This window comes from Chenopodium album, chromosome 24 (assembly GCF_948465745.1).
Source record: "Chenopodium album chromosome 24, dcCheAlbu1.1, whole genome shotgun sequence".
Taxonomy (NCBI): domain Eukaryota; kingdom Viridiplantae; phylum Streptophyta; class Magnoliopsida; order Caryophyllales; family Amaranthaceae; genus Chenopodium; species Chenopodium album.
The window spans coordinates 7,057,236-7,081,294 of record NC_137857.1 but is presented as its reverse complement, the minus strand read 5'-3'; the positions used below and the strand labels follow the sequence as shown (position 1 = coordinate 7,081,294).

The following is a 24,059-nucleotide window of genomic DNA, read 5'->3' as shown; positions in this document are numbered from 1 at the left end:
ATATAAAATAATTAATAATACACATGTCGAATAAAAAAAACTCCAACATCATCTTGTACGTGTAACGATAAACCAACTAATGAAAAGGAATAGGAATTGCAAACAAATTTGTTTTTTCTTCTCATTGTCAAGCCATAAGATTCATCCATCTCTAGCTCTTCAGGTTGAGCTCCATTAGGTAACTTCCAATCAAAATGGTAGAGCAACGCGGCTAATGCTAGCTCGACATTAGCCACCCCTAGTGTCATACCGGGACACCTTCTCCTTCCAGCACCAAAAGGAATTAGCTCAAAATTATTTCCTTTATAATCAACCAAACAATTTTCAAATCTTTCAGGACTAAATTTTTCAGGGTCGGTCCAATATTCAGGATCTCTTGCAATAGCCCATGCATTGATCACAACTCGAGTTTTGGCTGGTATATCATAGGAATAAATTTGACATCTCTCCATGGATTCTCTAGGTACCAATAGAGGGACGGGAGGATGTAGTCTTAAAGCTTCTCTTACCACATGTTTCATGTACTTGAGCTCATGGAGCTTCGTCTCATCAACTACTCCACTCTCTTCATACACTCGTCGTACCTCAGCTTGTGCCTTCTCCATTACTCTCGGGTTCTTTAGCAACTCGGACATTGCCCATTCTAGCGTTGCCGATGAATTCTCACTTCCACCTCCTAAAAGCTCCTATAAACACACATTTAAGCCTTTTTAATCTCTGTATACCAACGAGCTAATTTGATTTTTATACTTAAATTACAAATTGACAATAGTCAAACTTATTTAAATCACGTCAAAAATTTTCAAAATTGACATAAAAAGTACCACGCATGGTTTTTATTTATTTATTTTTTTCAAAGAAACAAAATACGATAACAAATAAGCAGCATTAAGATAGTTAATTTAAGTTTAGAAAATAAACCATCGACTTACCACGATAACTCCCTTAATGTTATCAGTAGACATGGAAAAATCATTTGGATCATCTACGTTGTCCGTGTGATATTTCAAAAGAACATCAACCAAATCTTCTTCATATTTGCCCTGTTTCTTTTTAAATTGATGATCAGAAATTATGGGATCTAAAATTCTATCAGATTCCTTAGTAAACTTTTGAAATTTACCCCTGCTAATTGTTTAAAGAATATTAATACGGAGTAGCTAATAACTACTTAAGTGTCTCAAATTGGGGGTGTGCTGTGTGCATCTTGTTGACTATTGCTGAGCCCATGAGCAAACTCACATGTGAGTGACGTGTTGTCCCACAATAAAGAGTGTAGAAAGTGTTAAAAACTGTATCTCACATTAAAGAAATAAGTTGTGTCCACTTTATAAGGCTAAGAGCTACTCCCCGTATTACCATATGGTTTTGAGTTGGAAGTTCCTTGGTCATATAAAGTGGACTATTATGACGGGTGTGACCCAGACCCATTTATCAACTTCTTGAATTGTTGGTACAAATAACGTACTTCTGTCGTCACTTTAAGATAGGAGAATAGGTCGAATAAATTATTCGAAATAATTTTACCACCAATAAAAAATAGTGTTAAATTCTTACGATTTAAATTCTTTAGTTTAATTTGTCAGTTTATCTTTTTAATCACTACTTTCTAGAATTTGTGTCAAGAACAATTTGTCAATTTATCTTTTTTTGAACCACTACTTCTTAATATGTGTCAAGAAAATGTGTTGTATTTATATTAAAAAAAAAAAAAAAACTGAGAAAATACTAAATATTACCAATATATTTGTTGGAAAATTAAGCAAAAATAAATAAATCTATCTTTTTTAATCACTACTTTCTTAAATTAAACTTGTAGATATTTCTCATTATTAAACAATCATTCGGAATATGTTTTCTTACACTACAAGACAAAAGATCAAAGAGGGCGACATAAATTGATCAAGGAGGGCGAGTTGTGTTTTGTGAAATTTTTATAGTACACTCGGATGCATTATGCGCATGGTACATCAGGAAAGAACATTATGCATATTTTAAAGAACATGGGAGGAAAAAGAACATTATAGACATTTATAAAGAACGAGAGCATAATATATTCTTTGAGTTTGAATTATATGTTCTTTACATTATACAGTGTGTTCTTTAATATATGTACATTAAAAAGAAAATGTTAAATTCAATACAAAATCACAAATTGAACAAAACCCATCAAAGAAAACCTAGAAAAAAAAATTAAAAATAAAAAATCACTTAAACAATCAAATTACCAAGAAAAAAAAAACCAACAAAACACCCCAAATTCACCACAAATTAAAATTCGGACAAAGCCCATTAAAAATCCAAAACAATAAATATAAAGAAGCCTCACTTAATTCGATTTAGGGGAATCACCCAATTGAGCATCATTGGAAGGCGAAACAGCCTCATGAACATCACCATCGTCGCCGAGGTGACGGTTGGAAGGAAGATCGAAAGATCATGTGACAGAAGATTAAAAGCACAAACCAAAGTCTGAGTTTTCCGAACATGATGAAGAGAAGATTAAGAAGAAGAAGAACTAACCTCAACCACTGGAGTAACGATAGTGAGAATGAATAAACAAAGGTTTACTTTTTCAATGGCCAGTTACTTTTGATTGGTGTAGTTGTTGGATTAAAGAGAGTAAAAACCATGTTTTTAGAAGTTGACCTGTTTTCTCCATAAGTAGGTTGTTGCCTACAACGTTTGCCCACAAGTGGATTGTGGTGTCTATTTTAGAAAGAAATCAGCTTACTCCACAAATGGGTTGTGGCTAAGGACGATTGCCCACAAATGGGGTGTGGAGTAGACTTTTTGATACCTAAAGTCAATCTCTTGGAATTCTTCTTCTTTCTCTTGAATTTCCTTGTAACTCCCCATCAAAGTGGATGATTATGGTATTTCAATCAACTTCATTATTTTGATTTAATCACCCATATGATGTCTAGATTTATTTATTGGATCTCCATTCTTGCTTATAAAATTGACTTGGTTATTCTTGATCTTTGATGTACATAATACACAAAATACAAAGAGCTAAACACATTTCTTATTCTTTTGGACATAAGTTTATATGGCTCCATCTCTCACCAAAAGTGCCTTTGAGTGGGAGTAATGTATAACTGGAACGTACTAGCAATACAATGTGCACTCTGATTGTGCCGGTATTCGTTTTCAAAGTTATTAACAAAATGTCGCAACACCATCTTTGATCAAAGTATCAAACAAACATATTATTCATTACAATTTTGTAGTCTTTAAAACACTTATTTTACAATAGTAGTATACACAATGTCCATAGGCTAGGAACCGAGTCTGCAAGGCTCATATATCTTCTTGCATTGATACCATGGCTAATTACATGTCATCTAATTTTATTGTTTAGTTTATTTGTGTGTTAAGCTCATAATGATGATGATGATGATGATGATGATGATGATGATAATAATAATAAGGAAAAATACACTTTAATAATCCCAACTATGGGCGATTTACCTACAATAATCCCAACTATTGTTTATTCTACAATAATCCCAACTATGCACCCAGTTTTCCTAGAGCAGACCTAACCGGTCATCAACCTAATGTAACAGGTTGCTTTGACACGTGGCATCACATAAGCGGTTCAAAAAAAAATTAAAATTAAAAATTAAAATTAAAATTAAAAAAACTGAAAAAATAAAAAAAAACCCCTCTCCTCCATTCCAGCCACCACCATCCCCCTAGCCCAACCAGATTCCACTACCCCACCTCGCCAGAACCTCCATTACCCCCTTCCACTCCACCCAAAACAACCACCTTGCTCGCGAAACCACCCTAACCTCCCCCCTTATCCTCTTTTTCGCCTAGATCCGCTAGCGAAACTCCCCAACTAATAAGGTTTTTTCGATTTTCCGACGAAGGAGGGAAAGGAGGGGTGATTATTGGAGGACGAATTGCTTGCTTATCGTGGTTGGTGGTTTTGGGAGGGTCTCGTCGCTGCGGTGCGGGTTGCGAATGGAGCGATAGTTGTGTCGGTGGCTGGTTGTTCTGGGGGTTAGGTGAATGGTCGATTGGTGGTTTAGGGGTGACTGCCGGTTTTTGGGGTTAGAGGAGGAAGAAGTTCAGAAGGAGGGGGAGCAGTAGTGGCAGGCAGCGGTGGCGATTTAGGTTGGTGGCGCTGGTGGTAGTTCGTCAGAGGAGGAGAGAGAAAGAGGCACGAGAAGGAGAGATAAGGGAGTTTCGTGGGTGTTGCTGCGATGGTTAGTGGGGTCGTAGAGGGCCAGCCGGCTAGTTTTGGTGGTTAGTGGAGGTGGGCAGCCAGCATCCGTCGAGATTAGGTGGTGTGGGGTTAGGGTTTCGCGGTGGCTGGGTGGTTTGGGCGGTTTCCGGTGAGCTAGGGGTGGCTGGGATGTTTTTGTTTTTTTTTTCCTTCTTTTTTTTTTAATTTTTATTGTAATATTAGGCCACTCGTGTACTGACATGTGTCATTTAACAAACAAAAATAAAAAAAGTTTACCCTTTCAGCAGGTAACCGGTTTTTGGGACTGTTGGAGGAAAACTGACCTAATAGTTGGGATTATTGTAGAATAAACGATAGTTGGGATTATTGTAGGTAAATCGCTCATAGTTGGGATTATTAAAGTGTATTTTTCCCTAATAATAATAATAATAATAATAATAATAATAATAATAATAATAATCTAATATATATAAATAAAATAGGCATTTTTCGAAAGCATTCGGCGCGCCACATAAGAAAAGGTATTATTTTGACGAATGAAATTTTAGATTAATAATTTATTTTAGAATTAAAAAATTCACTCGCCACCTAATAAAAAGAGACAAATAAGATTTAAAAATTTTGCCACCAAGAAAAAATAGCGAATATTGAACAATTAAAATTTAAATTATTTTAAAAACTAATAATTATCTTTTTTACATATATGGATGTAAATCTTTGATCGTAAATATTTTTAATCTCTCCCTAGCAAATTAATAAAAAGATTTACTAAAACCGTGCATTGCACGGGCTTATATCTAGTAATAATAATAATAATAATAATAAACTGAGACCCAACTCATCAGCAAAAAAAATCAATGGTCAATTTTTGATTGTTTCGTGAGTGAGAATAAATTCCCTAAACAAGAATGGAGGAAGTATTCAAGTTGCACTGTTTTCGACCTTTCGTTGCATAATTTTCTTTTCGTTTGTTCTAAGTCAATTTCATGTGTTCTAACTCCACACTATACAATAATAGCGTTCTTCCTACTCCCTTTGTGAAACTTATTACGAAGTACTACCTTTTCTTCAAAAAAAACTTATTACGAAGTACTCTATAATTCATTGATTCTTACGTGTTAATATTTATGACTAGAAATTTTAGTAGAAACGGTGAAGTATATAAACCTCATGATTATTCTATTGAGTAACATTTTTCTAGATAAGATTGGAAAAAAAAAAACTCGTTATTTGAATGGCTAGGCTAGGGACATAGACTAGTTTCACTTTGATAAACAGGCCTGGGCCATACCCGATACAATTGTCCACTTTACACAACCAAGGAAGTTCCACCTCAAAACCATATAGCAATGAGGGGAGTAGCCCTTTAGCCTTATAAAGTGGACACAACTTTCTTATTTCTTTAATGTGAGATACACATTTCAATACAAACTTAAACTTATAAACTCGACCAATGTGGGACAACACATCACTCATATGAGGATTTACTCATGGGCTCAACACACTTAGTCACTAGTAGTTTTGCAGTTTTGCTTAAACGCAAAAATACTTAATGTGAACTTTAATTGACTAACGTTAGTGATATTTTGATATGTTAGTATTGTTGGGGAAATGCCGCCTCAAAAAAAAAAAAAAAAAAAAACAGTGTTATTGCGGTAATTGGTTTACCGAGTCACAAAAAATGCAACGAAAATGGAACGAACATGAACAAATCATTTTGAGACTTGAAATTTTGACCTCAATATACACATTGATACAATGAAGACAATCAGAACAGTGTGTAGTATGTTTGTGATCACAACAGCGTGTAGATACAACGTTGCGATTGAAAATTCGTCTATTAGTTGAAGTCGATAAGATGCATATCTAGTGATGTCGCTTTCAATTTTTTCAAAAACATATTAATGTGAATGTCTTTCTTTCGCACCTATCAATAATCAACAATCAAACGGGAACGCTCTGCATACGGGAACATTAGAAAAGTCGTCAAGGTGATTGGGTGAAGAGGATTTTGGGGTATTAAATGAATCCCTTGGGGGGTAGGGTTAAAATAGAGGGAAATGGGTAATAGGAGGGGTGAGTGGTCAAGGTAATAATTTAATTTGCTTATCAAACAACAGCAAAGGGATTCAATTATTACCTTGACCACTTTTCTAACTACCTTGACCACCAAGTAATGGCGCAAGCTATTGTTAGTGATGAGGCATATGGGGGTGAGTATGTTGACATCATTAACTGTTGCAAGGAAGCTATAGAAGACATAAGATAACAAGTAGAGGTGAAACATGTGTACCGAGAAGGAATCGCGTGCGCATAGCTGATTGGTTAGCTAACTAAGGAGTGTCCCAGAACTACAGTAGAGTTGATCAATCTCGACCTTAGAGTTTGATCGTATTTTATATATATGATGATGTAGTAGGAAAAGCGTTTCCTGTTCTATCCCTCCTTAATTTATGTTTTGTTATTTTTTTTTTCCCAGGACTTGCCCCTCTTATGCACAAAAAAAAAAAAAAAAAAAAAAAAAAAAAAAAAAAAAAAAAGGAATTCATGGTAATTAAATGCCTTTCGCTTTATTGAATACCCCAACCAAACGGCCCCTTAATATTTACCGGTATGCTTGTTGTTAAATTAGGCAAAAATAAAATGAATCTATCTCATTGTTGGCTTGTTGCCTTACAATGTACCAAGTAGATAAACGCCGCCACGTCATGTTACCTCACTATAATTCTATAATATGACTCCATGCACCAAAAAAAAAAAAAAATATTGAAACAACAAAGATGGCTAATCTTAAAAACCCACTGGCCATATAGAGAGAACAATGGAGTTATTGTTGAAAAATATGAAAATGGGATGGAAAGGAAATAAATAAGAGTGATGATAAATATAAAAAAATAGCTGACGAATCAATGATAAAGAAAATTAATTAACACACGACACTCTACAACACTCCTCTAACTCCCTCTCCCATACACCAACATACTGCCTTACCCTCACTTAAATATTCCAAGCAATATAATTAAAATTAATCAATTTTGTACCTGTGCTGATGAATTTTGGCAGACCTAAAATTAAATTGTTGTAAATGTAAAAGAAACCAGAGTATTCTTATTGTAGGTTTTTAATTCCTGTTAACAATTTTTCAATTTATAAATGAGTATTTCGACCCTAAACATCTTTATGAAAAAAAACACATTGGCTACAGAAGTAAAATTTAAAAGTTTGAGGCTGCAAAAGATAATTCATATAAAAAGTGGCTACCGATGAAAATAGGCAAAAGTACGAGGCTACCAATGAGAATTTTCCAAAAAACAATAATATAAATTGGATTGAATCATAAATGTTCATCATAATGCAATATTTGAATCATGAATACATTTCACAATTATTGTAATACATGTTATAACATGAATACCATTCACAATTATTGTAATACACATTACAACATGGGGCATTGCCCAGCTAAAAAACTAGTTACTATAAAAATATGACATAATAAACATTAATTTAGAGATATCAACAGTTAATTAGTTTGATAGGTTAATGTTTTGGGATGATACACTAGACATAAGATCAATTAATTCTAGTTAACATTATTATTTTGTTTGATTTGAATTCATGAAAACTTACTTAGTCCAAAAAAAAAGATAAGATCGATTCGGAACATGGAACAAAAGACCCTTAATCATCATTAAATACTACAAGCAATATAATTGATCACAAGAACGATCATTTATTTGAAAGATAATGCGTTACAATAATAAAAACATTATTCATAATCAAATAATGATGGTATTCAAACGGAAAATTCCATCCTCATCATTATTGATCACACTTTTTGCTACTTGACTTGATGTTTATATTAATTGAAACCTGAGAAAGTAGATAGTATAGGAATTACTTTCAAGTCATTCTTCCTCCTTGTCACTATGCCAGAGGTCTCATCCATGTCCAATTCTTCGGGTCTAGTTCCATTTGGTAACTTCCAATCAAAATGGTAGAGCAACATGGCTAGCACGAGCTCGATTATGGCAATACTTAGTCCCATTCCCGGGCAGATCCTCCTTCCGGAACCAAATGGAATGAGTTCAAAATGCATTCCCTTGTAATCAATTTTAGACTCTTCAAATCTTTCAGGATAAAATTTCTCTGGGTCAATCCAATGTGTTGGACTTCTTCCAATAGCCCATGCATTAACGTAAATTCGAGTTTGAGAAGGTATTTCATAACCACCGATTTCACATCTTGCCATAGACTCTCTTGGGATGAATAAAGGCGGAGGATGAAGCCTGAAAGTTTCTTTGATTACAAGCTTCAAATACTTGAGCTTGTCCAAACTTACCTCATTGATAAGGGTTTCTGTTCCTTTGAATAATTGTCTCACCTCATCTAGCGCCTTTTTCATTACTCTAGGGTTCTTTAATAACTCAGAGATTGCCCACTCGATCATTGTTGAAGATGTTTCGCTCCCACCAGCAAATAACTCCTATATGTAATTTTAATTAAATATTTTTTGAGAATTTCATTAATTTTGCATAGTTTTGAAAGAATATCATCTTAAATTAATCTATCTTTACTACGGAGTAGATATTAAAATGTACACCAAGTGAAATATTGGGATGTACTATGGCACAAACATTATAAAGATGTTTAGAACTTTAGACCCTTTTGTCAAAAAAAAATAGAGAAATAAGAATCACAAATGTTAAATATTGCAAATATTCTTTTTAGTTATACATATCAAACAAACAAACAATTGATGTTTAGTCCAACTTACCAATATTATTGCTTTGATGTTGCTGGTAGTAAGAGTAAAATCGGTATTAAGACGTACGTTGTCCTTATGAAATTTTAGAAGAGCATCAATCATATCTTGGTCTTCAATATATACCTTGTTTTTTATTAGACAAATGCTCTTCAATTATAGGATCAACAAAATTATCAATTCTCTTGACTATCCTTTGAAGTTGCCCTTTCATCCCACTAATGGTGCTTATAAATTTCAATGACGGATATAAGTCACCAATTAAAAGGCCAGAACCAATCTCTGTAATATCTCCTATAAGTGTTTTAAACTCTTCACCATCTTTGCCTTTCTTGTTCATTCCTAATCTGTTGTTACACAACATAATTATTAGATATCGGCTAATTTATAAACTGAAATAACTACGGAACATCCAAGCACTACATGTAACAAGAAAAAAAAAACACAAATATAGAAGGATAATTTTCAAAATGAATAATCTACCTTAGCATTTTTTCCGTAAAACCAACAAATATGAAACTTGTAGTTTAAGAAATTTTTTTTTTACTGTTTAAATAGCCAAAAATATAGTATTTCAAAAAAAAAAAAAAAAACTTTTACTTTTATTTCACCTTTAAAAAAATTAATAAAATAATTTTAATTTTGTAAAATAAAAATAAGTTTATAGTAAAAATAATTTCAATTTAGCAAAAATAATTATATATAATTAGTATCAGCTAGCCGTTTATCAAGAAAAAAAAAAAGTATCAGCTAGCCGTTTTCTCTCTTTTTCTCTCTTGGGTTTGAGTGTAGTCAGTGCCCTATAGTAGCCTTTGTTTTAGTTTTGTTTTAGTATTATATATGAGTTTAGTATGATACAAGTTGTTTCATGGGTAAAGGTTTGTTCAAGATCGAAACAGATGTAAATCCTTCAATTACAATTAGATGAATTAGACGAAAAATTTCTCCACGACTGCAACCGATCGATAGAACCCCTCGTCAAAAAGGTTGTGAATCACAGCAATATGAAAGAAGGTATGAAAAATGTATGATTTGCATTAACGATCGTAGCTGCTAAAAGTTTTTTTTTTAATTTGATTTGATTGTTATTTATTAGATTTAAATCTCTTTTTTAAAAAAAATTTATATCAAATCAGTATTAATAATTTAGGTTCACCAAAAATAATTTAAATTGAGTAAAAATAAAGTGAAGTAGGGCATACTCTAACAAAAATTACCTTAAAGTGATGTCAAATAAGAGGGAAAAAATCCGGCTGCTAAGATTAACCACACAGCCAGACTTAGAAGCTAAAAACTTGACAAGATCCACCACCTCCTCCTCTCATATGGGCCGAAACGCCTGGATACGGCGGGTGGTAAAGAGCTCGAGGGTGGCCATTTTACGGAGTTGGCGCCAATGATCCCCGTAGGGGCAAAAGGCGATGTCACCACAATTATAGAACACTACTTCTCCCAGTAACATTGAAGGCCTACTACAAAGTAAAGCATCATGAGTTTTCAGCACTTCTTTTGCCATCTCCGCCAAGGAAATGATTACCGTAGAAACTTGTCCTAGGCGGAGGTGCATGATTGGGCCGTGCACACTTGCTAACTCGGCAAGGCGGCGTTGGGGGAGAGTGGTTTTTGATACTAGCTGATGAAGGTTGCCTATTAAGGGTAACTTTGGAGGTCCTGGTGGTAGATTTTTTGGTGCTTGGTTTTTAAAAATGTAAAGTATAAAGTATGAAATGATGAAGAGTATTGGTACTAACCAAAGAGCCTCCATTTTGTAGTAGTGTTAAGAGCTTTAAATTATTGAATTGTATGATTTTATTGAGTTACTGGCAACTCTATATATACATGGGATTTGTGGAGCTTAGTCTTGACTTTAAGTGGCATAGTAGACTAGTCTAACGAATTGCAAATTTAGTGTAAACTAGCTAGCTAGATATATAGTGAGTTGTGAATCTTGTGATGTGATTCCTATTACTATTATTCGCCTTAATTGAGTGGTAGGATTAATTCCTACAATATACTTTAATATTCATATCAAATAATTAATCAACAAATCTTATTTGCAGAAGCGTACCTGATTCTATGGTAATTGATCAAGTCCTTCTTCATTATGTGTCTTCTATAGTAGATACACACTGTGGGGTTTTCTCTATTGATGAGATATAATACTACTATAGGGCCATAACCCTAGATGTCTATTCATATAAACTCCTTCCCTAATCTGACCATCATGTAGTAGAAAAGGTCCAACGGTTGCTACACATAAAACTAAACTCATACCCTATAAAATAGGTAAATAAGCCTACCAATAATAATTACCGAATTCGATCACCTTATTTGGACTAAACAATACTTCCTCTGCTGTTTTTAACTGACACCTTTCTATTATCACGCTTGCCAACGCATGTTTTTAACGCTTAATAACTTCAATAATCATCAACACTATAAAATTATAAAAAGTGGACATTAATATACATATAGACGATTCAAATAAGTTCAATAATCTCACATAACTATATTTTATTATATTTATAAGTCACATAACCGAGTCAAAGTGTAGTCTGTGAATAGTGCAAAAGGCAAACAATGTCAATTAAAAAAAACAGAAAAAGTATATGACAGCGTATAACAGTAGCGGAGCCCGGAATTTTCTTAAGGGGGGACAAATGAACATCACTTATTTGACAAAAATATTGGAGCAAAAAATACTTAAAAAGTTAAAGTGTAATTTTATACTCAAAATTATAAATACGGAGTACTTAGTCAAAAAAATCAAACATCATATACAAAATTTTCCTCCATAAACAAATTTGACTAGAGGTTCATAATTTTTTGAAATTTCGAACAATAAATAATATAACTATTTAATTGTAATACTTGTCATAATTACCTACTACAATCGTATGTAATTTGAGTTAATGTTCATGCAAAACTATAATTACTATGACTTAAATACTTATATGAAGTAATTATTCAGAAATAAATTGAAGTAAAATTATAAGTTTCTTTTTAAACAAAAAAAAAAAAAAAAAAAAAAAAAAAAAAAAAAAAAAAAAAAAAAAAAAAAAAGTAAAATGCCTATAAGATGAATTGAACTTTAGCTCAAGAGTCAAGACCACGTTGCTCTATCAATTAAACTCTAACCGCTGCGCCAATTACTATAATCTATTACATTTCGCACAAAATACTGTATTTAAAGCTAATTTTTTTTGGGAAGTGGGCGGACAACTGTCCCCCTTGTTCCACGCTGGCTCCGCAGTGACGTATAAATACAGTTATAACCATATACTCCACATACATAGTTGTATTTAGGTCCATAAATTTTCAACATTGAGTTGAAAAAGGTTGGTTTTAGTATCAAAACAATTACTCACGGTGTAATATTTTTCTTCATTCTCGGTACAATGCATACTCCCCCGCTCCAAAGTTAACATGATTAATGATTTTTGATGTATTCACATCTTTTTAAATAGAGCTATTTGCAAATTGCAATTCACCGCTGATATTGCGATTGAAGAATTAACGACAAGACCTTAGAGATGATTAAGCTAGATGGGCGGCCTTAGGTGGGTTTTTAACGTAAAAATCCGACCTAAAGATGGATTGGGCCAAGGATATATTTTTTGGGTGAGCTATACATGACCAAACTATTTTAAGCTACTCCCTCCATGTTTTTTTAAGTGTTACATTTTGGCCGAAATGTAGTTTTAGGCAAATTAATTGACTTAAATAAAATAAGAGGTAAGTGGGATGGTTGGAGTATTAAAAATTGTAAAAGGAAGATAGTGGGGTTAATAGTTTATTGAAAAGTATTGAATGTGAGAGAAAAGATATAATAATAAAAAAAAAGTAGTAGTGAGTTTGGGCGGGACCATGAAAGAAGAGAGATATATTAATGTAGCTTTTTTTCCAAAAAAGGAAGTGTAACACTTATTAAAACACGGCCGGATTTGATCGCAACACTTATTAAAACACGGAGGGAATAATTGATTTTTTGGCCCGACGATCTTATCTTATGTACGGTTTTTCCGTTTTGGGCAAGCATTTTCGGACCCACACGTGACTAGTCAACATTGAATTTTTTTAAAGTCAAAGATGAGAATCTGACAACTGGTAACTTGCAAAAAAATATATATATATAACTAATTAAAGTCCCGTGCAATGTACGGATTTTACTTAATTTATAGGAGAGTACAATATTAATTTAACTTTCTACTTAAAAAACGAATTATAGTATCCTAATATAATATACAATTTATTTATGCTCATTTTTATAATAAAAAAACTTAATATAAATTATATACATATAAAAATATTTTGTTTGAGTGTGTATGGTAAAAATAGCTTTTTGTACTAAAAAATGACTACTATATAAAAATTGTAGTAGGTCGCCAAAGTGGAAAGTGAATATTAGACAATAAATACTTTTTGCATAGGATAGACAAAAATAAATAAAAAAAAATAAAAAGGTAATTGGAGGAAAAAATCTTCAATCAATGGATGACATGTGTTATCACGGGTTTCGTTTTTAGTTCTAAGTTAGGCCTTGTTTGATTCACCTTAAAAAAATAATATTCAGTAAAAATAATTTCAGTTCAGTAAAAATAAGTTCAGTTCAGTAAAATTAATTTCAGTTAAGTAAAAATAATTTCAGTTCAGTAAAAATAAGTTCAGTTCAGTAAAATTCAGTTTTCTTAAAGAAGAATTATAATAGAAAATCAGTAAAAATAATTTCAGTTCAATAAAAATAATTTAAGTTCAGTAAAAAAAATTTCAGTTCAGTAAAATTAAGTTCATTTTAGTAAAATTAAGTTCAGTTCAGTAAAAATAAGTTCAGTTCAGTAAAAATAATTTCACTTCAACAAAATTAAGGTGAATCAAACAGGGCCTTAGATAATCGATTGATTATTGATATTATTAGAACTCAAAGAAATAATATATTGACAACGCCATATATTAAATATTTACAAAATTTACCCCTACATCCCTTGACATTTTCAATATTTATTAGCAATTAACATTCTTTTTTTGAGGACAAGCAATAAACATTCATTAGTTATAACTTCTTATTTTTGAAATAGATATTTCAAAAGTTTTCAAGCATTTTATGTCATTATTCCCTACTTAATTGTAAAGTATACAAGTCTACTTTTTTTTTTAACGGGACAAGTATACTACTTTATTTCTCTTTTTACCCCATATATTTTTATTTCATTTTTTATATTACTTCCTCCGTTTCTTTTTAGTTGACACGTTTCTTTAGTCACGTTACGAATCTAACAAGATCCCACATGACTATATTTTTCATTACGTATAAAGCACAAAATACGGTCAAAGGGAGGTGGATGAATAATGTTAAAGTCAAAACGTGTCAAGTAAAAAGAAACGGAGGCAGTATTATTTAAACTTAAAAGTACTCTTGTTAAATATTATTCAAACTTAGGGCATGCTTGGATTGAGGGTAATACATTAAAGGGATAATAAAAGTCAAACTTGAAAAAACAAAAGTAATTAAAGGTAGTGTTGTTATAGGAGACATGGTGCTTACAAATAAAATAAGATAGTTGTGCCATGAGGAAAAGAGAGAGATGGAGGAATTATTACTCTCATAATGAGGGTAATAGTTACCCACCCTCCCCTCTAGTGTAACTACTACCCCCAAAATAAGGGTATATATTGATTCCTCTTTCTTCACCTCACACCATACCATCATTACATAATCTTCTTACAATCACACTATTATTATCTCTTTCTTCCCTATTTTCACATTTATTTTGCTTAGTTTGACTTTTATTAGGGAAAATTCAAGTTTATCAATTTGATAAACAAAATTTGTTTATCAAATGGCACAATTGTAAATAAATCATCCTTCAAAATTGAAAATATGAAAAGATGACATGGTCAAACATTATTTTGTTTTCCATTCTTCATTTCAAAGTAAATAAAAAAAAATGGATTCCTTAATTATTTATTTTAATAAAAAGATTTGTGTATATTTTCATTATGAGTAACTTTTTGTTTATTTTTTTTTTTTTTGAATGGAACTTTTTGTTTATTAAGCAAATGGAAATACTTATTTAAGATTTGAAAACTCTCCTTTCACATGTATTTCAGAGTATTCAAGAAATTGTGTACCTTTTGTAAACCACACATTAAATGTTGTTATTAAAAAATGGCTAGTAATATAATTATAATTGTATAATAATAAAATATTAGTTTTCTATAATTTATAAATCTTTAGAAACTCAACAAATAATTTACCGTCTTGTCAAAAAAACAAATAATTTACCGGATAGGCTGATACTCCTACTAATAATTTAAACATTCATTGCTAACAACTATTATGACAGTTAACAGTTATTCACACAATTACTTTTGCCAAACACGCCTATAGTCAACATTCTTTGCCTTTATGTAGGGGTTAGTTGTATATACAGAAGTGCCCTCCTTTCACATATTGTTCTTGATTCCGGCGGTATGTGAAAAAAGGATGACCCTTAAAGTTCAGGTTATTTAATAATTATCAAAGTTGGGATTATTTAAAGCAAATGCCTAAGGGCCTGTTCTCATTGACTGAACTGAGCTGAACTGAACTAAACTGAGCTGAACTGAACTGAACTGAATTGAACTGAAATGAAATGAATATTTTATAAGAGAAGGATATTAGGAGCTGAACTGAACTGAACTGAGCTGAACTGAACTGAACTGAACTGAACTGAACTGAACTCAGCTGAACTGAACTGAACTGAATTTCAACGTAAGAGAACAGGCCCTAAAAATTGGGATTTTTTTTAACTAATTTTTCCTGATATAAAATATGCTTGATAAACATAAAATTTCAGACGGACCCTTTTTGATTGAAAGGATTTGGATGGAAAAGAAAAGAAAGGAAAGAATTTTAATCATGTTCTCATACTTGGTTGAATTAATAACATAAGAATTCAAAGGAAGTACCCGTCAAAAAAAAAAAAAAAAGAATTCAAATGAAGTAGGGAAGTGTGAGGAAAGCTTCCATACAAATTTTTAGCTTTCATTCCTTTCCTCCCAAAATTGGAGGAGTTCAATTGGAAAGAGATACTAAATTTTCTTTCCCTTCCCTTCATTAACCAAATATTGGAAAAACAGTACACTTTCCTTTCCGTTTCTTTTCTTTTACGGTTGCAATAAAAAAAATTTAAGAAAAAAAAAATAAAAAAACCCCCGAAGTATTAGGGTTCGTTTGGCATAACTGTGGTTTTCTGTTTTTTGGTTTTTTGTTTTTAAAATCATATGATATATATCATATAATGCATTAAAAAGTAGTCAAACTTATTAAAATCAGGATAATTTTGAAAACTGACAACATAAAAGTGAAAACACCTTTTTTTTTGTTTCCTGTTTTTGGTTTTCAAAAAACTGAAAATTGAAAACAAAAAACAATGTCAACCAAGCCCTTAGATTTGCGTTGTTTCAGACTTTTAGTTGCATAATTTTCTTTTCATTTGTTCTCTAAGTCATTTTTTTTTAGTTAATACTATTCTTTTTTGACGCAACTTAATAGTTAATACTGTTCAATTGGAGTCTTCCTACTTCGATTCCTTAAAAAAAAGCCTGTTACAAAATATTGTATGATTCTTATGTTATTACAATAAGCTAAGAGACGCACCAATGCGTGTGTGTGCAATATAAATAATCTATTAAGATGGATTTTTTGTTTGTTTCATAATATTATTTCCTTAATTTGAGTTTAAAAATTGTTGATAAAATTAATAATAATAAAAAAATCATATCATATACTATATACTTATACTATATATATTCTAAAGTAATCACCAAGTTTATTTTAGAAGTACACGTGTCACGTCTACAATAAAAATTTTACCGCCAAACACCTTTTTTTTAAAAAAAAAAAAAAATTCCTTAGAACATAATAAAATAATTGATAAATTAGAAAGGATAGAGCTTGGTTTAATGTGTGTTTATTTTCGCATTTCAAAAGAAATTGCAATACGGTAGCTCACCTAGTTGCTAGAGGAGATACGGGAGGGAACGATGAATTTGTACGTTTTAGCCGATATCACGTGACCTGGAATATCTCTGTTTCTGGGTTTCACTCAAGAATTTCAATGTGGGATACATATCCCAATATATACTCTTTACTTTTTATACTCTTTCAATATCGGACAACACTCTCACTCACATGTGGGTTTTCTCTGAACACTGAAATCCAGAACAATGAAACCCAGAACAATGAAACCCAGAATAGAGAAATTCTGATGCACATCACATTGAAGAAATGAAAAAGTTATATACATCTTATAAGGCTAAGGATTACTCCCCTCATTGCATATAATTTTGATGTGGAACCTCCTTAATCGTGTCAAGTTAGTCGCGTTAAGTGGACACTTGTAGCAGCTGTGGCCCAGGCCTGTTTATCGTGGTCTCATATTCTTAACACCTTCCTAGTAACAAGAAAGTTTTTATAGAAACGGTGAAATTATAAACCTCATGATTATTCTTACGCTTATGTCATTTCTCTAGATAAGATTGGGAAAAAAAAAGTCGTATATTTTGAAAGGCTAGGCTAAGGACATACATAGTCTAGCGACATATACTAGTCTCACACTGGGATGTCAGCCATGTCACACTCACTAACTACTACGAAGTACTAGTCTACTACGAGTAGTAATAATTAATAAGCCACTACGGAATAGTAGTTTGGCTTGTATGCAGCGGCGGATTTAAGCCGCTTGAGTGGGGTCCCATGACCCCAATTGAGTCTAAAAAAAAGAAATTTTCTTAATAAAATTAATTATTTTTCAATAAAATTAATTATTTTTTATATCAAATGACCCCATTAAAATTAACTAAATGTATTATGACCCCGTTAAATATTTTTTTCTGGATCCGCCACTGCTTGTATGCAAAAATAATTTATGTGAACTTTAATTGACTAACTTTAGGATTTTATTGTAGACAGTGATGGTATACTGATATAGTGATATGTTAGTTTGGGTGTACTGAGATGTTTGTTGGGGAATGAATTGAACAAATATAAACGCTAGGGCATAGAAGAAAGGAGGTTTTGGGGTGGGAACTGGGGGGAATGGGGTGGGGGTGGGAATCGGGGTGGTTGCGAGAAGGGGGCAGTTTCGATGGGTGGGAGGGGGTTCCGGTGGTGGAGGGTTGTGGAGGGGGGATACAAACATACAGTTGGTGGGTGAAGCAGGGAGGTAGGGGAGAATTCAAGTTAATCTCAGCTCTGAGATTAACATGAAAAGTTAATCTCCTTTCACAATATATTATTTTACCTTTTATTTTTAAATAATAAAAGTGAAATAGTAAAGTGGCACGAAAAAATTGCATAAAGTTGTGAGAGGAGATTAACTTGGAATGTTAATCTCGGAGATTAACTGGGGCTTCCTCGGGGGGTAGTGGCTTGGGTGGGCTGGTTTCTTTTTTATTAAAGAAAAATAGTGTTTTTCAGTTTTTTTTTTTTGAATCAATCACGTGGTGAAACTAGTTCATCAATCTAATCTAATATATATAAAGGGGAGTTTTTTCCCGAGATTTTAGAGCGCCACGTAGGATTTTTATTTTGAAAATATTATTAGAGCGCCACATAGGATTCATATTTTTAAAACGCTACAATAGGATTATGCCACCTAAGATTAGTTAACGTGCCACGTAGGACTATAAATTATAGTTATAACCAATAAATAATTCAAGTGCCACATAAATATAATTGACCAATGAAATTTTAATGGTTATATTAATTAAATACGAAATATTATCTTTTGAGATTAGGATTTTTATCTAATATTTTAAAACAAATACGGGGAAAATGATATAGTACGTACAACTAATAAAATAACAAATGCAATCTCATAAATATGAAAAATATTTTTTTTTAAAAAAAAAAAAAAAAAACTAGATCGGAAAATAAAATTATAAAAAAAATATTAATAACTTATTTAAATTACATTCCTTTACTTTTTTTATCAACCATTAGTAAATGAGTCTTTCATTACTAATTGAATTATCTTAGCTTTTTTTCCCTACAGGATTAATAATTAATATTTGATTTATAAACTGTGCATCGCACGGGCACTATGCTAGCAATCATCAATCAATAATAACTATATACTAAAAGACACACCATCAATGACACGTGTCATCTTCTGGTATGTCCTTAGTATTTTTTTTAAAAAAAAAGTCAATTATATTATAATGTAATAAAATAATCCAATACAAAAAATAATATTTTTTTATATATGTTAATAACAAAGATAATTACTTGAAATAAAACGATTTTATTTACCTTTCCACACAAAAATTTATGACTATAATAAAAAGAATTAACATAATTTGTGACTTACTTTGATTTACTTCAAGAAAGTATTCATATATTTCCCTAATAAAAATAGCTGTTTATTTATTGATTAGAATTCACATCAAAATAGTGTGCATAATTTTTATTTTATTTTTTTTAAAGATCTTTAAAACTTTTGTAAAATAACCCATTATAATAAAAGTCGATATTAATTTTTAAAAATTACTATGCATGACACGGGATCTAAACTAGTTAAACAAAAAAAAAACATCTTTAAGGCCTTGTACACTTCACCTTGTTTTTGATAAAATAAAATTATTTTTACTTAATTGAAATTATTTTTGCTGAACTTAAATTAATAATACTGAACTGAAATTATTTTTGATGAGTTGAAATTATTTTTACTGTTTTTCTGTTATATTTCTTCTGTACAGTTACTGATTTTTACTGAAAATAAATTATTTATACTGAATTGAACTTATTTAAAAACTAAATTTATTTTTGCTAAACTGAAATTATTTTTACTGAACAAAATTTATGTATACTGAATATTTTTTTTTAAGGTGAAGTGAACAGGGCTAACAGGTTACTGATCACTTGGGACTAAAAGCAAATATACCATAACATTCAAATTATTATAACAATTCAAAATTATATCAACTAAAAACGAATGAGTTAAAGTTGACATTATTAAAACCAATTTTTCCTGATTATAATATTATTTTTCCATTTAACATTATTTTTATCATTATAGAGTACACTCTCTCTCATATAAATAAATATATTAATCAAAACTTAATCTTCAAACCTTAATATCTTTTACATTAATTAGCATGTATAGAACCACAAAAGGTAGTAATTGTTGTAAAATAAGTGTTTTAAGGACTGCAACTATAATGAATAATGTGTTTGTTTGATCAAAGGAAGATGGTATGGCTTGATATTTCGTCAGTAACTTTGAAAACGAATTTCGGCACAACCGGGATGCACATTGTGGTACACTGGTATGTTCTCGAAGGCTACTCACCACTCTCACTCAAAAACACTTTTATTGGTGAGAGGTAGAGCCATATAAACCTATGCCTAAGAAGGCTAGAAAATTTTTTAGCACATTATTGTGTTTAGCACTTTAGCTCTTTGTATTTTGTGTAGAATGATGTCCATATATAAAAGATGAAGAATAATCCATCCAATTTTATAAGCAAGGATGGAGTTTCAAGAGGATGAATCTAGACATCGTAAGGGTGACTAAATCGGAATAATGAAGTTGACTAAATCACCATATAATCATTCACTTTAATATCGGGGGTTACAACTTACAAGAGAACCCAAGAGATAGAGGAAGAATGCTAAAGAATATATACTCCACAACCCGTGGAGCATGGACAATCGTTATTTGTTGTTGGCCACAACCAACTAGAGGAGCTAGAGATATAAGCTTATTTTCTTCTATAATAGAAATGAAAAAATTACCTTATTTAAGTTTTTTTTTTGTTTTTTTTTTTGGGAAAGCACAGGTTATATCGAATAATTCAAGGTAGAGATTTCCTTACTTAGAGTCATGTCATCAATCCACAACGACCACAACCAATCAATTCCAAGAAAATTAAGTTAAAAATAGATTATATTCAATAATATGGGTAGATCTTTTTGAAACGCCCAAAATAGTACATGAGACATGTCTAGATTATGAAACGGAGGGACTCCGAGAGAATAATACATATTGATTGATATTGATATATTGATTTCTAATGAACATGTCTAATAGAAAACACTCCAACATCATCTTGTACGTGTAACGATAAACCAACTAATGAAAAGGAATAGGAATTGCAAACAAATTGTTTTTTCTTCTCATTGTCAAGCCATAAGATTCATCCATCTCTAGCTCTTCAGGTTGAGCTCCATTAGGTAACTTCCAATCAAAATGGTAGAGCAATGCGGCTAATGCTAGCTCGACGTTAGCCACCCCTAGTGTCATACCGGGACACCTTCTCCTTCCGGCACCAAAAGGAATTAGCTCGAAATTATTTCCTTTATAATCAACCAAACAATCTTCAAATCTTTCAGGACTAAATTTTTCAGGGTCGGTCCAATATTCAGGATCTCTTCCAATAGCCCATGCATTGATCACAACTCGAGTTTTGGCTGGTATATCATAGGAATAAATTTGACATCTCTCCATGGATTCTCTAGGTACCAAAAGAGGGACAGGAGGATGTAGTCTTAAAGCCTCCCTTACCACATGTTTCAAGTACTTGAGCTCATGGAGCTTCGTCTCATCAACTACTCCACTCTCTTCATACACTCGTCGCACCTCAGCTTGTGCCTTCTCCATTACTCTCGGGTTCTTTAGCAACTCGGACATTGCCCATTCTAGCGTTGCTGATGAATTCTCACTTCCACCTCCTAAAAGCTCCTATAAACACACACATTTAAGCCTTTTTAATCTCTGTATACCAACGAGCTAATTTCATTTTTATACTTAAATTACAAATTGACAATAAAATTAGTCAAACTTATTTACATCACGTCTTGACATAAAAAGTAACAACTATGGTTTTTTTTTTTTAAAAAAAACAAAAAACGATAACAAACAAGCAACATTAAGACAGTTAATTTAAGTTTAGAAAATAAACGATCGTCTTACCACGATAACTCCCTTAATGTTATCAGTTGACATGGAAAAATCGTCGGGATCATCAACGTTGTCCTTGTGATATTTCAAAAGAACATCAACCAAATCTTCTTCATGTTTGCCCTGTTTCTTCTTAAATTGATGATCAGAAATTATAGGATCTAAAATTCTATCAGATTCCTTAGTAAACTTCTGAAATTTACCCCTGCTAATTGTTTTAAGAATATTAATTGAAGGGTAGACGTCTGCTGGGCAAAATCCTGTGCAAGTTTCAGTTACTCCTGCTGTATATGCTCTTAATGCTGCTTGCTCGTTGCCTTTAGTACCAAAAGTTGCTCTGAAACAATAACTCGTTACAATTTTAGAATAATTAATTTTCAAATATTTAAATGAAAAAAAAATGAATTTTAATTAATTTTAAAAGTTTTAAATAATTCAAAATCATTAAATCACAGACGTCCAACTTTCAAAATTGTTGTAGTTAAATGACTATGGTAGAATTTTTCACGATAGGGAGGGATAAAAGTGTGAGATTAGAATAAATGAGATAGAAATATTACCGACTCAAAAGAACAAATAAAAATAAAAAAGCGTAACCAATAAAAAGGAACGAGTAAAGTTATCACATGCTAGTATATTTACCTACACATAACATCGCAAGCAAGGACAAAGAACTTGTTGCTAAGATTAACAGCACAACCAACCTCCTTCCGAATTGCCTTCAACATGTTCATAGTCTCCTCCTCCCTTATGAACCTAAACGACTCGACTCGCTTCACGGTGAACAACTCGAGCGTCGAAATCTTCCTCACTTGGCGCCAATACTCACCATAGGGTGCCAACCCAATGTCCTTACAATCATAGAACACTTCCTTACCTACCATGAGCTCAGGCCGGTTACAAAACACCGCGTCATGAGTCTTCATCACCTCCCTAGCCATGTAGGCGGATGTGACTATAATTGTCGGTACTTGGCCGAGTTGTAGCATCATGACTCGGCCGTACTTCTTAGACAACTCCGCGAGACGGCGGTGGGGGAGGGTATTTTTGGAAGAGAGTAAGTGGAGGTTGCCTATAAAGGGTAGTTTTGGAGGGCATGGAGGTAATTTTGATGTTGGTTTTTGCATGGATTTTATGACGTAGGTGAAAAATAAGGTAGAAATAAAAATTATAAAGAGAGGGTATTGAAGTAGAGTTTCCATTGCTTAATTGTAAAGTTCATGGGAATGATGGGATATAATAGATGTTAAGCTATCTATTGCACACTTATTAATAGGCGTTTATTACATCTGTTTTAAATTATTTGTAACAATGTAACATAAAATATGTGTAGAAAATGTTTAATCATTACAAATAATTTAAAATAGAGATACAGATAATATATTATTGGGATAATAATAAAAATAATGCTCAATCAATTTTCAAACTTCAACTTGTAACACAATAACACATCTATGCAATAATGTAATAAAATAACGTTAAATGTAGCCCTACCTTTAAATAGTTGAGCTTAAAAAATAATTTATTTAACTGCATGATTGAATAATTGGCAGAAACTTGTTTTTTTAAATGGATGAATTGATCAAATAATTGAGGTAAGATCTAAACCTGGCCTACACCTCTATGATTTTATAACCAAGTGTTTATTTTTTATGAACCAATCAAACATTTTTATTTGATATTCACAAATTTTTGAACCAATCTATGATTTTATGACTTTTATTAACTTATTGTAATACTTTGTACGAGTTAAAATTATCCTTATATACTATAAAAATTACCACTTAAAAACACATAACATATTATATTAATCATATTAACCTATGTAATTAATATGTATCTATGATAAAATACACACTAAACTACAATCAACTCATTATTATTACAAATTAAAAATTAGCCTTTAATGGGTTAAAGACTTAAAGTTATAACAAAAATTATTAAAGTAAGTTTACCATCAGTTGATGACCGGATTTTAATAGAATTAATGAAAATCCACCTTAAACAAAACTTAGCTTATTGTTTAGTATTTATTAAATAAAAGTTTTAAATTAAAAGCAACCTACAACGATAGATCGATAATTCACGTACACCAATCCTTCAAATACATACACTTTAAGCTAAGATATTCATCCATGTCTAGTTCTTC

General features: G+C 31.8%; 2 protein-coding genes and 1 pseudogene across 2 annotated transcripts; all 3 read right to left on the bottom strand.

Moving 5' to 3' along the window:
• Positions 1-11: 11 nt before the first annotated feature.
• On the bottom strand, positions 12-10,731 carry LOC145610470 (cytochrome P450 71D9-like; annotated as a pseudogene).
• LOC145612653 (melianol synthase CYP71BQ17-like) lies at positions 4,935-9,071 on the bottom strand. Its single transcript, XM_081667979.1, has 3 exons — positions 8,979-9,071; positions 8,095-8,687; positions 4,935-5,004 (listed from the first exon to the last, which is right to left on the bottom strand). The coding sequence occupies exons 1-3, from the start codon at positions 9,069-9,071 to the stop codon at positions 4,935-4,937; spliced, it is 756 nt and encodes a 251-aa protein (XP_081524105.1).
• A 10,351-nt stretch (positions 10,732-21,082) lies between the features above and the next one.
• Positions 21,083-23,112, bottom strand: LOC145612445 (desmethyl-deoxy-podophyllotoxin synthase-like). Its single transcript, XM_081667814.1, has 3 exons — positions 22,553-23,112; positions 21,923-22,247; positions 21,083-21,691 (listed from the first exon to the last, which is right to left on the bottom strand). The coding sequence occupies exons 1-3, from the start codon at positions 23,110-23,112 to the stop codon at positions 21,083-21,085; spliced, it is 1,494 nt and encodes a 497-aa protein (XP_081523940.1).
• Positions 23,113-24,059: the final 947 nt, after the last annotated feature.

Excerpts from the sequence above, each read along its gene's own strand:
- LOC145612653 (XM_081667979.1), bottom strand. The coding sequence starts at position 9,071 with ATGATTGATGCTCTTCTAAAATTTCATAAGGACAACGTACGTCTTAAT. Across the intron at positions 8,688-8,978 it reads ACATCAAAGCAATAATATTG|GAGTTATTTGCTGGTGGGAG; the intron begins GTAAGTTGGACT and ends AATTACATATAG. Across the intron at positions 5,005-8,094 it reads AATGACTTGAAAGTAATTCC|TACTAGATATAAGCCCGTGC; the intron begins TATACTATCTAC and ends TATTATTATTAT.
- LOC145612445 (XM_081667814.1), bottom strand. The coding sequence starts at position 23,112 with ATGGAAACTCTACTTCAATACCCTCTCTTTATAATTTTTATTTCTACC. Across the intron at positions 22,248-22,552 it reads GCTTGCGATGTTATGTGTAG|AGCAACTTTTGGTACTAAAG; the intron begins GTAAATATACTA and ends TTATTGTTTCAG. Across the intron at positions 21,692-21,922 it reads ACATTAAGGGAGTTATCGTG|GAGCTTTTAGGAGGTGGAAG; the intron begins GTAAGACGATCG and ends GTGTGTTTATAG.